Here is a 14924-nt window from a genome sequence, read left to right on the forward strand (position 1 = left end):
TCGTGAGGAAGGGCTAAGGTAGCCGGGCCTGTTCAGCCTCAAAAAGAGGCAACAGAGAGGCTCCTGTGTAAAGCATGGGTGTCATGAGGATGGAATTGGGCTCTTCTTTGTGAACAAGGAAGAATGGGTGGTAAGTGATGCACAGAAAAGCCAGCCTGAACACGAAGAAGAACTTTACTGTGCGAGTCACCATGTACTGGAACAGGTTGCCCAGAGAGGTTGTGTAGGCTCCCTGACTGGAGATATTCCAGAACTGAACACAATCCTGGTCCATGTGTTCTGGGATGACCGTGCCTGAGCAGGGAGGTTGGACTGGATGACACATGGTCCCTTCCAACCTGACCCATTCTGTGAAAGCTGGGCCTGTTGCTGTGACCGGCATCACTGCTCAGATCCATTTTGCTTTACTCTGCTGCTGAACCGATTACCTGGGCTGTGTTTGCCATAAGCAAGTAATACCAGAGCAGCAGTTTTAAAGGCCTGAACTCTTTAAACCCACAGGCCTTGCAATCTTGCTTTATAAAGATTTTTACATTCTAATTTCTGCTGCTGCCTTCAACAGACCAGCTCTGCCTCCCCATCTCCACAAGGCCTGGAGTTCTGACAGACACACAGATGCATCTCCAATACTTGGTCATTTTATACTGCTATGGTTTCTGACAGTGGGTTTTTGGTTTGTGGTTTTTTTCCACTACAGCTACTGACAAGTCTTTTAAAAGCTGTGTTTGTATTCTGCAACCGTCCTAATGGGGAAATAAACATTGTACCTCAGAAAACTCACAATGAAATTTGTTACTGTGCTTCCTTCAGTCTGAGCACTTTAAAGCTCTCTGAATAGGATGAGGAACCGTAAAATAGACACCAAAATAGACAAAGATATACACCAAAACACTGTGTGAGCCTGTGAATACTTTTGAAATGCTCAGCTCCTTGCAAGCATCTGTAGCCATTAATCGAAGGCTGCCTGTTGGAGGGGAGCTGATGGAACCACACACCACAAAAAACACAGGCACGGAGACACCCATCCCTCCATGCCATGCGAGATGCGACTGTCCATTTATTATTTTCACTGCACATGCATTTTGCAGGAGCATCGGCAGGAATTCCGGAAAACCCCAAACATTTATTTCGCACGTCGCAGCGGCTTCCCTGTCCCACCTGCGCCGAGCGGGGCGGGACGGGGCCGGGCCGCCGGCGCTGCGCCCGGAAGGACGCGGCGTTCGCCGCCCCGTGACCGCGGCCCCGCCGGAGCCGCCATGGCGGGGGACAGCCCCGGCGCCCTCCCGGTGCAGCTGGTGGAGCAGCCCAGGTGGGTGGGTCGCTCCCGGCCCCGCCGCCGCTCGCCCCGGCGCGGGTGGGCGGTCTGCGGGCGGGCGGCCGGGGGAGGTGGGAGGACCGGTGTGTAAATGCTCCTCATGCTGAGCTGCGAGGGGGTGTGGACTCGTAGCGCCGTGGTTTTTCCCTGACACGACCAGAGACTGCTCGGGAAGCTCCCGCTGCCCGGGGCGCGCCGGGCTCCGGTCCCTTCTCCCACCTCCAGCAGCCCGCCCTGACGCCCCTCCCAGGGTGGCGCTGGGCCAGCAGGAGGAATCGTTCATTTATTCATTCATTTCTTCATTCATCATTTCGCCTGCATCAGTTTTCCCCCAGCGTTTGTGGGGAATAGTGATTATTCTCTCGTTCCTGTTTGCTGTAAAAGGCCCCAGAGCAGCGCTAGCCCGGCCCGTCCTGGGGATGCGTGCTCCTTGCCGTGGAGTTGCGCTCGGTGTGCGCAGTGAACGCGCGCACCAACCAACCTTGCTGCTTGCCTTAGCGCCGCGGAACGGGCTCTTCTTAAAACGCCCCTTCCTTGCATACGATTGCACCGTAAATCCCACGGAAACGACAAGTCCAGCATTTCCAGACTTGCAAGTGTGAAGTTGTGAGAGTGCCTTTGCTTTAAGGCTGCTGACAATTTTCTTCTTGATGTAGGTGCTTGAAATGCAGTGTGCGTGTTGCAACATCAAGGCCAAAGCCTGTAAATAGCCTTTCATCACGCCTGCTTGTAAAACCCGCATTAAAAAAAGAGATCAATCAGCACTTAGATAAACATGCCCTCATGACTGCTTTGTTTGTTGTCTCTTGGTACCAACACTACTATAAAAATATCTGTGAAACAAAGCAGCATTCTAAATACTGACACAAAAAGGAATAAAGTTAACACCTAGAATTCTGCCAACAGATTCCCCTGTGGACTGTAATATTATTAATGCAATCTAGCGAAGGGATTGAACAATGAAATGGCAGAAATTGCTTTTGCTAATTGGATGAGTGATATACCAGTCAATACTGGGGGACATTATAAGAAGGGGAAATCATAGACCTAATATAGCTTTGTCACTGGGCACAAAGATAGAAAGGTACTGAAAGATCTGTTAAAAATATCATAGCAAAACATTCTTAGTAGCTTTCCATTTATAAAAAACCTTATGAAACATTTTAATCCATGTAGCTGAACAGTAACACAGCCTTTACAAAGATGCAGAAACTAGGTAATTACTAGGTAATTGTGGAATTTTCTAACATCTGTTTCTGGTTGCAGTCTTCTTACTTCCACTTTACATTAACAAGGCTTCCAATTCTAGATTTAGATCAAATGTAGAAACCTTATCAGGGTTCATGTTACTGGATTTTTGTCAGTAGACTAAAATTTTGCTTTAAGGTAGTTTCAAAATTAATTATTATCAAGTTTCCTCTGCTTCACTAAAATATATGGCTTTATCTGTTCTCAGCCCTCGTTTTCCTACTGTTCTGCATGACACACTAAAGTATTCCAACTTTGCAAACATCAGGCAGAAGGTTGGTACCTTTACTTTTGCACGAAATAAAGCAATATGACAAAGTTTATTTGCTTTGAACTTTCAGTAGCACCTCTAAATGGAAATCAGGCACCTCTAAATGGAAAACCTAAAGTACTTTTGCTGGAATCCTTTGGACTACATACTATCATAAGTCATGGGGATAATCTGACATTTGGAATTTTAGTTCTCCATGTATGTATTTATGTAAAGGTGGGGTAGTGCCAAATATGAAAATTTATAAAAATCAAAATCTGAGTATTCAATGTTATGTGAAGAGCAGAAATAACCAGCTTAATGGCACTCCTGATGTAGCAGAGAAGACTCCACATACTTCAGGACTGAATTGAATTTGCTTCAAGAAGCATTGAAGTTTACTGTCTTTTATGCAAATACAGTCCTTCTAAATGTTTCTAACCTGCCTTTCAGATTGCAGAAACTGAAGGAAATGTTTATATCAAAGTTTGGATCAGCTCCCAAGTTTTATGCTCGTGCACCAGGACGAGTCAACTTAATAGGTAAAAGAGAAAAAATTAATCTTATGTTGCTTTACTTAATCTGTCATCATGGAAGTCTAGTAGTTTAAAACACAGAACGAAAATGCTGGTCTTAATTTTATTTTTTCAGAGAAGTTTCTTGTGATAAATGGAAAATCATATATAATTTAGTAGATCTTACTGTATCATTATAAACAACTCTACATGGATAGTTTTGGAGAAAAACATTTATAGACAGTGGTGACAGTTTTGAAAATTGGAGTAACTTGCTGTTTTTTAAAAATTAATTAAAGTTACCAAATATAACCAGCCCCACAGCAATATACATGATAAAGCATTAAATTATTCTACCATCACCTCTTCTTTATTCTTCCATAGAGATGTGTCCACAGAACTTAAAACAGTGGGTGTGATTCACTGGCAGACTGGAGAGTCACAATTATTTTGTGTTTAGGACTTACTTTTATTTCTGTAGCAGCCTTATTTTTTTGATTACTCTGTCCATGTTAGGATTGTGTTCTCCTTGGAGCTGAGTTTATTGCAGATGTTCCTAAAATAATCCCACACATTTGAAGACATAGTAAAAGGATCCTGAGAAACAGAGCTGTAAAAGACAATTAGTTTATTATACAGTTAATTTTTATCTCAGTGTTGTGTGAACATCTCATATAGACTAAACAGACAGCATATGGTAACTGGGAATTATTCCCAAGTGAAAGAATGTTTACTATATACATTTTCTATTTGATTGTTACTTTATGTATTGTATGCAACTGCATTAATGATTATTTAAATATAGTACTTATCTTCTTGGAAAGAGGTCCAGAAATTGTACGTACATGACAGTTCTCATGCTTGGACAGTAATCTACATTGTGGGTTTTTTTTAGAATTTTTGTAAGCCAGCATTAAAATATGAACATTTATAAAGAGGTGCAATAGATAAAAATCAGTAAAGAAAAAAAACCATTTTGTGAAGTAATAAGAAATGGAGGAACTGTACCCCGAACTTTAGGTAATAAGAATTGAAACTACAATAAGAAATTGTCTCCTCCAGTAAACAACACTGAAGTTCTGTAGAAATTGTGTTACTGCTACTCTAGAAAGAATTATTGCAAAGTATTTTCTTTATTTCTTTGCTAGGAGAACACATAGACTACTGTGGTTATGCTGTGCTCCCAATGGCTATAGAACAAGATATCCTGATTGCAGTAGAACCTGTACAGTCTCAAGTTGTGCAGCTGGCAAATACCAATTCTTCGTACTTGTATGTAATTACTTTGTTTATTCATTATTTTTTATGAACCTCTTCATACATTGCAATAGAGTTTACCTTTTCAGAGATCTGACAGACTTCCATTGCAATACAGAGTCTGGTTGTGTAAAACAATTCATACCAGCAGATGGAATCCCACAGACTGACTCCATGCTGTGTGTATTAGTTCAGAGCAATAGCTTTGCAGCTGCTGTGCCCCCCCTGTTTGTTCATATTACTCTGTGAGGCCTCTGATTTTTCAATCCTTCTAAAAATGCAGTTCTGTCTTCCCTTCTTTTATCTCATTATGTCTTTCTTGATATAATTCCCATAATTGGCAGCAGCTCCATTTCCCCTGGAGAAGGGAGTGAAATGTTTTGTAATTGATTACTGCAAAAGTAAGGTAACATTCCCCTGCTCTGAAGAACCTGGGCCTGTGTTTTCACAACACAACAGCTTTAGCAACAATCCTGGCTCAAAAAGTCTGTATTCCCTTGTTTCCACTTCCTCCACAGCTGTTCACAGAATTATAGGGCAATTTAGGTTGGAAGAGACTTTTGAAGATCCCTTGTAAATAATCTTGTTGGCCTTCTGCTGAACTCCCTGCCAATGTCTTTCATGTATTGGGAAACCCCAAAACTGGATGCAGTATTCCAGCTATGGTCTTACAAGTGCTGAACATAGGGAAATAATCCTGCCACTCTTTTCAACTTCAGCCACGTTTTTCTGCCTCTTTGTAACAGACTGGTATTTGTGTAGTTGCATGGCAGTTCAGATCAGGTCACTCACCCACATAAGCTTTTGTGGAAATTTTTGCAAAAATCAGAATCAGCAAAAGCTTAGTTTAAGCCATTTTTATTGAGCCATTGATTTAATTGGTAAATTAGTTCCTGAAAGCACAGTGTGTGGCAGCAAAGGGACAGGAACATACTGTAGTGGGAAATACTTGAGCACATATTCCTCCTTAAAGCTCAGTTGGTTATAAACACATTTTGAACCGCTGCCTGTGACTAAGACAGTTGAAAGGAATTTGTACTTCCATGCTAAGTATAAATACTCAGAGATTTTTCACTTTTTGTAGTATGTTTTCACATTATAGCTGAGCTGAATTAAGAGTTTGCCACTGCCAAAAAGCAATGGCTTGGCTTCTTTTACCCCTAGTCTCCCTGTACCTGCTTCTAAGATCAACTCAGCCTTTGAGCAGGTGTAGAGTACTTGTTTGATCTTAAGGCAAAGTGCACTATTCCCCCATATTTTGCTTGGATAATTTTCTTTCATTTTAGTGAATTGTCACGTACTCAGCACGAAATCTGACTTGGGGTAAACAGTGGGAACAAGCTGTGGTGAACAGGGAAGGGAAATGGAAGGTGTGCTTGGGACCTTTCCCTTTCTTCAACAGCAACCTCCCACCAGGGCTTAAGCTGTGATGCAAAAGCATTCTGCAAGACAATAGCTTCAGAATTACAATAGTTTTGATTAGGAAAAGTTGTTATATTGAACACAAAATAAAGCAGTAATAAAAAGTTAAACATTTTCACTCAGTCTTCAAGCTTAGCTGCATTATATTGCAATTGAAATGGCCTTCTCAGGACAGTTCCACAAAATGTAGAATTACAGCCTTTGAATTTAAATTGCGCACACTGTCACTATACTTTTACATCTGCCCTGGTTTCAGTTTGAAATCATATGCTTTAAACCATAAACCATGAAAAAATCTCAGAACACAGCATTAAGCATCTTGGTTTTGTTGAGACACTGTTGCTTAAAAATAAAGCTAAAACATGCCCATAATTTCATAACAAAGAAATATTTTTCAACACTTTGAAAGTTACACCACATAACAAAACTGATGACAGTATGTCTTTTTTTCCCAGCCTGTTACACTGGTAGATTTATGCCTGTGGTGAATGTGTATCTATAGGCCTTTGGTGAACAAGGACTAACCAGAATCCTCTGTAGAATTACTATTTCATATTTAATTCTTATTTTGTGAACTGGTAAACTGTGGAACAGTTCTGTAGCACTCTTTCACCCTGATAATTCACATTAACTTTTAGTAGAAATAGAACAAAGAACAGGTTGCTAGAAAAACCACCTATTTTTTTTTTTATCATAAATTATCTCAACTGATCTGATTCCTTTTATGTTAATGGGACTGAAAAGGTATTCAAAACTTACATTCTTTTGAAGTTCCTGATACCTCCCCTTCACAAAACATCTTTGTAATTGAGAAGTATGTGTAGAGAGAATATCTGACTTCTCAAAGTGCCTTCAGAAGTACCAGAGGATGGTAATTACCAATCAGTTTCCATCTCACGACAAAACCTGAAAGGTTTGTTTGTTTGTTTTTAAATCAGGGTATTTGTACAGAAGACTCAGATAAACTAACAGAATGACAAGACAATAAGGTTCTGGGAGAAAGAGCCAAACCGATCTCCTGAAAATAAGGATTATTTACTATTCAATCAGTAAAAACCACCTCAGTCACACTACTTAAAAATCCCATCTCTTCTAATTATACAGAAAAATTGAAGTTTTTATGTCTGGCTATGGAGAACTGGCATTTTTTTCCCAAGCATACTTTAAAACAGAAGGGCTGGAACAGACAATATTAGAGTATTTTATTTAATGGGTATGTTTTTCCTAGTATTTTATTTTATTTTGTTATAATGTTCTTGTATTAAACTGCCTAATTTTCAGTAGGAGGTTCAAAGGCAAGCCTGAAGATTTACTGATTTAAGATAACGCTCAGATATTTAGGAACTATTTTTTCTAAAAAATTGAATGTGATAACATAAAATAGACTTAAGGATTCTAGGAATTTTGACAGTTCCACATTCTGTGTTTGTGTGAATTATGTCCATATAAAACCTGCCAAAATCAAAGCAATGCTTTTCTTCCATTTTCTATGTGAGAAGATTGCAAAAAATAGCAAAATGCATTTTGAGAAGTCATTATTTTAATTTATCTTGAGAACCAGCAAATATATAATCATAATATGTGTCTTCTCGTTCATTGAAATTTTACTGTCTGAGAGGGTAAAATGAATTATGAAGATAAAATACTTTAGAATTCTTTGAGGCAAAGAAGACTTAAGATTCTTTTCTCTTAATCACTTTCACAAATTGCTTTCCACCAGCCTTGTCTTTTACAACAATAGTTTAGGATTATTGTAAGAAGCAAGCATAAACAAAGAATTTTAAAATCTTCATTGTTTATGACCAGTATTTTCTATTTTACAAATACCTCATGGAGGATTTATTTTATTCAAAAACCGTAAGTAAGTTGATGGTTTATTCTCTTGGAGATCATTCTAAATATAAATAGAAGAATTGACAGCAAGTCTCAAGCTTTCCTAGTACTCTAATTTCAGTATTCCCTTTCATATCTTTTGTGTTCCTCAGCAAAACCTAGTAATTTCTTACTCTAGCTTTGTGCAATTCTTTGCTGCTGCACTGCTGGTAAAATCCTGTTTGTGGCACTAAGATAGCAGCTTACACATTAAATTGTACACCAACCTGATGGGTTTGCTCTGTAATTAAGGTTGAACTGAACATAGAACTGGCAAAATGGGAATTCTGAGTTGATACTGCAAGTGCCAGATCTGTTGTGCCACGGAGCTGGGAATGGGCTGTAGGCTGGGAGTGCAAGTGGAGTTCCTCACTGCAGTGGGGCAAGCAAAAGACCAGATCAATTGTGGTGCCACTGCAACACTGCTTGTTGCTTTGGGGATTGCATGACACAAAAATTGCAGCCTTTAAGTGCACCAGAATAAAGTGAGCTTTTCAGACATTTGCTTGAATATAATTTTATCATACTAAAGATGCCTTATATTTGTATGACTTTTTCTCCATAGGTAACCAGAATAATTAACCGATAAAAACATCTTTTCACTGGTATCCATTACAAGTGTTAAATAGTGATGTTCTTTTGGACAAAAATAAACACAGGAAATCAATAATCTATGTAGTTTACTAGGACCAGTTTAAGAAGGAAAAATTCCATCCTTTTAGGAGTTGCAGACTGTTCCCTGAAGTGTTATTTCTTGAAACTGGTTTTATTCCTGTTAAATATTTCCAGGAACTCAGCTGCCTCTGTTCATATTTTATAGCAGACCTTGCCTTGTAGAGCACATCTTAGTCTGGAACTTTTGAATATTTTAAATCTGATTCCTTGCTGTTCTCAGTGCCTTTGCTGTTTCTGAGTTGGGCACCTGCTGTCATGACATCAAGCAGATTAAATTCCTGGGTACAAGGGTACAGAGTGCCAAACAACTTGCACCTCCCTGAGGCCTCTGCATGTCACCCATGCCCATTTTGTCAGCACCTTCAGGAACATTCAAGCTCAATATTTTTATTACTTTGAAAGAAAGGTGGAGTAGGAATTATCTGGGAGGAAACAGATAAAAACTAAATATTTTTGTCTTGTAACATACATAATATAATTCTGCAGCATTAGGCTTGTTTTATTGAAGTGCCATTCAGAGCAAAGGTAATGAAGATGAAATCCTGAGCAGGAATTACCAGAGAGCCTGAAGTTTATCTGTCTCTAGTCAAGGTCTGACAGATATGATTTGAATTTTCACTTCTAAGAAATCATGATAGCATACACATACATGATGGAAGGCATCCTGCCTTAATTAAGGATGTCAAAGGCAGCTTAATTTCTGGATTTATTTATTTATTTAGCGTCTTTATACTTACTTAAGAATTCTTATGCTGTCATCTAAAAAGCCATATAGAAATGGTTAATAAAGAAGATATGTAAAAAGATCAAACAAGAAACCAAGCCAGGAAACATTGCACTGAAAACCATCAAACCAGTTTTGTCCATCAGCAGGTGGCAGTAACAAGCCATGTATTTTCAAACTAAATTTAATACAAATTAAAGCCTTAAGGTTTTTCTGTTTTTGCAGGGATTTCAGTACTAGTGTTAATAACATTCAGATTAACAAAACCAAACCTCAGTGGCATAACTACTTCCTGTGTGGACTGAAGGGTATTCAGGTAAGCCAAATCCATTTAATTTATGAAATTAATGTAGAAGTAAAATAAAACAAGAATACCTATTTACCCTCAAAATGTTTCCCTGCATTCTGTAGCTTTTTTTAAACATAAAGTTAAGTATTTTTGTGTTAAAACTTGAAGAGGATATATGAGTGGGTTTTCTTTAAAATATTGGCAGGGCACTATTTTCATCGCTATAAAACAAATTACAATAGCAGATAATTGCTTCAGAAAGTCATGATCAAACATTTTCTGGTTGACATTTCTGTATTTTGAAGTCAAAAGCAATGATTTCCAATGGAATTATTTAACTAAAATCTGCTTTGAAAAAGATTTGGAGGTTGTTTTTTTTTTTTTTTCCCCAGGACATGGCGATCATATCTTAACCCTTTTCTTTCTATGGAAGCATTTCAAAAATACAGACTTCCATTAAAGCTGAAAACCTGTAATTGGTGCACAACAGCTGAGTGAAGCTGACTCATGCAGTAGGCAAAAGAAAATGCAAAAGCCAAGTAAACAGCATACAGGAGAAATAACCCATTAAGGACCATTACTTATCCCACTTTCCAGGGTTTGAAATTTGAATGGGATTTTCAGAAATGTCCTGAGTTAAAAGTGCAGCTGTGCAGGAGGGGGCACACTTATGGTAAAGGCAGGAGCACAACCTCCCAAAAGTTTTCCTGGCTGCCACTGGAGGTTTATCCCCTCTGCAGCCTGGCCTGAGGACCCAGCTCTTGTGAAAGCAACTGCTGGTGGTCAGTGCTGCCCTGCAAGGTGCCCTCAACTCACCACAAGGCTCCTGGAAATCTCACCTGCTGTTTGCAGGTGAGGCACAGAATTCACGGCCCATTGAGGGAGGAGAAAAGGTGTCTTCTCTGCTCGATGTCAATCTAATGATATTTCTGGAAGGGCAGATGGGATAAACAGTGATGGCAAGTCAGGAACAGGTTGCCACAGCCAGCCCAAATTATGGGTAAACGTGTTTTTTAAAGCACATGAAGTTTGTCTCTGCATAGGCCATCTAGGTCCCCCACAGGATGATCCAATAGATAAGGACTACAGACTGCTGAAAAGCCTATCTCAGACCTGCCACTGGAGTCTTCAAAATCCAATATTCACAACAATCAATGCCACAAATCACTTTATTACAATTCACAGGTCCTAAACCACCCCCTGCTCATATGCATAGACCCAAGTAAATTGCTTATGTGTGCAGTAACATGAGTATTTTCAATTTTCTATTGCTCAGTAACATAGGCATTTAAATTGCACTGACTGTAGAGATATAGATTAGGTTTCTTTACAATATATCCTTTCTTATATTAAGGCTTGCATGACCAATTGACTTTATTTATTTTGCAGTCTGCTACTGAGATCTGTTTCCTAAGGACAGGCTTTCATACTTGAAGGTTAATTTGCAAAGCAGGTTTGCAGACTCTTGTACTGGCAGAAAATAAGCATAAATGTTGCAGACTTAAGAAATACAAGTACTCAGAGGGTCCAACGAGATAATCTGTTTATATTAAGCTGAACATGCTATCCTTTTGGGACAGAACTGTTGCAGAACTTGGCAATGTCCATTTTCATTTTTGAAACTGAAGTACGTTTTCTATTTAAACATCGCGTGATAAGTCTGCAAGCCTGATTCACATTCAAGACAATCCAGAAACTGTGGATCAGTTTCTGGTTACTCAAGCATTTTCTGTTTATGAACAAGTCTGTCTAGTGTTCTTCATGAAGGGGCATGGGCAGCAATAGTATTCTAGATATGAATTTCCTTTATTTGTAAAACAGGAAATTCAAAATATAATTTGAAGTGATCATAGAAGACTTTAAAGGAGCCTCGTTGTGTTTGCTCATCTCTACCATTGGTATTTATGGTTGAAGTTGTTTCAGAAGTATTAGAAATCTTTTCAAGGGGTACATTTCTTCATGAAAATACTGTTATTTTTCTGATTATTGGCACTGTCACAGTTTATTGACGTATAAATTGCATCAGAATTAGCTATTCATATATTCCCCATATACAATGATTTTTTAATAAGTACTGCATGTTTGTTTTAAACTAATAGCAGAAAGAAATTTATATAAAAGTTATCATAAAGAAAAACCAATTAAAGAATATTTAAAAGAGTATGTACATGAGGATTTATGATTTCTGGATTAAATGTATTATCTGTTGTATCTATCACGTATGTTATAATATATGTATGTTAGAATATTTTAAACTTCCTTCAAAAAACAGCAGGCCAGAGACTGTCCCCAGTGGTAGGTGTGTCTTTGTGACCCTAAAGCCCAGTGTTCCTAAAGTACCATTGTGGTTTTCCCAGTGTCAGTCTGTGGGTGCTCCAGGACACAAGTATCTGCTTTGAAAACAGCTGCATGGCTACTGATTCCCCCTCAGTGTCATGTGGCTCCCCAATACCACGTGCCAGCACTGGAAGTGAAACACAAAGTGGACCTTGAGCTCTTTGTGGTGCCTAAAATGAAGAGCTGTCAAGAAAAGGACAAAAGTAGGGTATAAAAGGAGTGGTAACTTCTCACTGTCACCACAGCAGCTCAAAGCAGAGCCAGTTGCTGCAAAACCCACCCACGAAGCTTGGTAAATTCGTGGGCATGCAGCCCACCCCGAGTTCTGCTTGGGGTAGTTATATGTTTGTGTACAGCAATTGCAGACATACCTTTGGCTGAAGCCCCACCACTGGCTTTGTTCTAAAGGAATAGAATGAAAATTTTGCTTTTGCTTTATTTTGGAGATACCAGAAGCAGGTCCTTGCTTCCAGCAACTCAGCAGAAGGATTCTCTTTCTAAGTATCAGATAATTGCAAGCCTGAGCCTGTCTGTACTTGAAACTGAGATTGTTTATTTTTTCATTGTTAGGAACATTTTGGTCTCAATAACCCAACTGGAATGAATTGTCTGCTAGATGGATCCATCCCTCCAAGTTCTGGTCTCTCTAGCTCCAGTGCTTTGGTGTGCTGTGCAGGACTCGTGACGCTCAGAGCTAATGGAAAAACTCTCTCTAAGGTAATTTACTGTAAAACACAAGAGTGTCAGCAGTAAAATTCTACTTAAAATTAAATATTGTTAATGCCTGTAAACATTAAAAACACGATACAATTGTTTTTGCAAAGAGTTGTTGGATATAAACTAAAGATATTGCACAATTGAGCAAACATCTTTGGCCAAATTTTGGCAGGATTTGAATTTGGCAAGAAGACAGGATTACATTAAAGCTGAAAAAAGGAGCATTATTCTAAGCCTGTATTTTGGCCAACCATCAGGTCCATGCCTGGACCAGATGTGCTATCTGCAGGCCAGGGCTGAGGATATATGTGCTGAAGCATGTGGACCACACCCCCGAGGCCTTTACTCTCTCCCTGAATGACTTTTCATGGCTTTAACAACAGAGCATCTGTTGGAGGCCTGTGGAACAATTTCTTGACAAATTATGTAATCAGGACAAAGTAGAGGTAAAATTCTTCCATCTGACTCTCCTTATTCTCTTCACAGTTTTTTTGGAACACATATTTACAATCCAAAATGTATTCCTCACTTTTAAACAAACATTAGTCTAAAAACAAACCCCAAGTATGTGACCTGTTAGCAGTACAACTGTTAGCACTGTTTGGCTTGTGTAATACAGATTTCTGGAGGAGTCATGGTCCTTGAAGGTGCCATATGGGAATGAAGTTCTCTCCATTAAAAATGTCTGGTTAAGTGAAACTAGGATCTTAAATTAGAACATTGCCAAGAAGAGAAAAGAACAGATCTAAATGTGACTGTTACACATATTTGTGCCTATTGTCTAAGACAGACATTCCCAAATTGTGGTACAAAGCCAACTGAAAGTGGCACATGATGATGGCAGCTGTTAACTCTGCTTGTAACAAGCACTTCTCTGAGCTATGAGGTGAACAGATCCACACAGAAGTTTTTGCTGATCTGTTGGGATTTACTTCTCTGTGAGGCTTCAGTTGCAGGAATGCTCTCAGCAGCGAGTGCACAATCCCACATTGCTCCCAGGGCGGGCTTCAGGAGCATCAGGCAGAAAGGAGCAGGGTTGGAGAGGCAGGGAAGCTTTTCATGTAGGAGGATGTGGCTACAGTTACTGTCACCCTGACTGGTGTTGGTTGGTGTGTGATCAAAGGATCACACACCGTAAGAGAGGCTCTGGTTTGAGAGGTGAGATGTGTAGAGCAGTGGTAGATAAAAACATGGAATTGAGGATCCTTCTTGGATGAATGAGACTGCAGTTAAAGGGTTGGAGGTGACTGAATGTGTACCTGGCCTGACAAGAAGCTTTTGGTTTTGCATAGATGGTCCTACCACAGGTCAGCACTGTCTCTGATGGTGGTCACCTCAAGAGTGAAGCTTGGGAACAACTGATCAAAATCACTGGAGTGCACGTGTTCACAATTTGGGTATCTGTACAAGCATAAAACTGACAGAGGTCAGACAGCCCAAATTTTACTAGGTAGTAAAAATCAGTATCTGGAAAACCAGAAGCCAAGTTTTCATTATGCCAATTCTCCACAGTGTCCTTTAGAGAACAAATGATACAGTGGGTATCTTGAGCTGAACTTACACGTGGCTTGGGAGTACCACCCGGCATTATGCCAGACTTGTGGTAAAAAAAGGTGCAAGACTCCTTCTGTCATTTTCATAGAAAATTATGGAAGAACAGTAGGAAGACAGAGACTCCACTGAATGTCTTTTCTTCTCCTCATGTGTCCTGTTCAATCCTCTTTTTGCTAGTTGAAAAATGTGCTGAAAGTTAAGCTTGTGTCTGAAATACAGTTGGACAAACACAAGAGACACAATTGCGCATTTTTGTCAGGAAACCCTGCTGTCTGCAGCCAGATATTTTGCACTTGCGATGAAAAATGAGCAATTAATGTACAGATGAGACTTCTCAATAGCCACCATAGGAGCAGTTAAGAACATATCCAAGGTTTTGTAGGCTTGCATAGACCAAGGCACCTGGTTTTCAAGGTTAGGAGAGAGGGTGACTGCTCTGAAGACTGATTGCTTTTGTCCAGGCTTTAAGTTTCCCCAGATCTTACAGGACAGTGAAAACTCATTCAGTGTTTTTTGCTAATTTATGATTTGGCATTAGAGACTTCTTATATGTAGCTAAATCCAGAGTCTCTGTTGCACTGGATTTATGCTTAGTCTTGCAGAACTGCCTTGTAAAAGGCAGGGCTAGTCTGAGTATAAATTAGAGCAATTAAGGCATGTGAGTCCTCAGAAGTATAAAACGTGCTCTGGCCACTTCTTGCCAGCTCCTAATGCATCCTGTGCTGGTGTCAAATGGGATCTGTGCAGGA

General features: G+C 39.5%; 1 protein-coding gene across 3 annotated transcripts in view; it reads left to right on the plus strand.

Annotated features, from left to right (window-relative positions):
- The first annotated feature begins 903 nt into the window (after positions 1–903).
- Positions 904–14924, plus strand: part of GALK2 (galactokinase 2) — a 46699-nt gene continuing 32678 nt past the window's right edge. For 2 of the 3 annotated variants that reach the window (XM_021537515.3, XM_085588288.1), the window contains exons 1-5: positions 1248–1309; positions 3267–3355; positions 4477–4600; positions 9504–9594; positions 12475–12621. In XM_021537515.3, coding sequence (XP_021393190.2) covers positions 1257–1309; positions 3267–3355; positions 4477–4600; positions 9504–9594; positions 12475–12621 — 504 coding nt within the window. In that variant the 5' untranslated portion in view covers positions 1248–1256. Of the gene's footprint in view, positions 1399–3266; positions 3356–4476; positions 4601–9503; positions 9595–12474; positions 12622–14924 lie in introns of all 3 variants that reach the window. The other variant, XM_085588287.1, reaches the window with a different exon arrangement.

Source organism: Lonchura striata, chromosome 10, assembly GCF_050655825.1.
Source record: "Lonchura striata isolate lonStrDom1 chromosome 10, ASM5065582v1, whole genome shotgun sequence".
Lineage (NCBI taxonomy): Eukaryota > Metazoa > Chordata > Aves > Passeriformes > Estrildidae > Lonchura > Lonchura striata.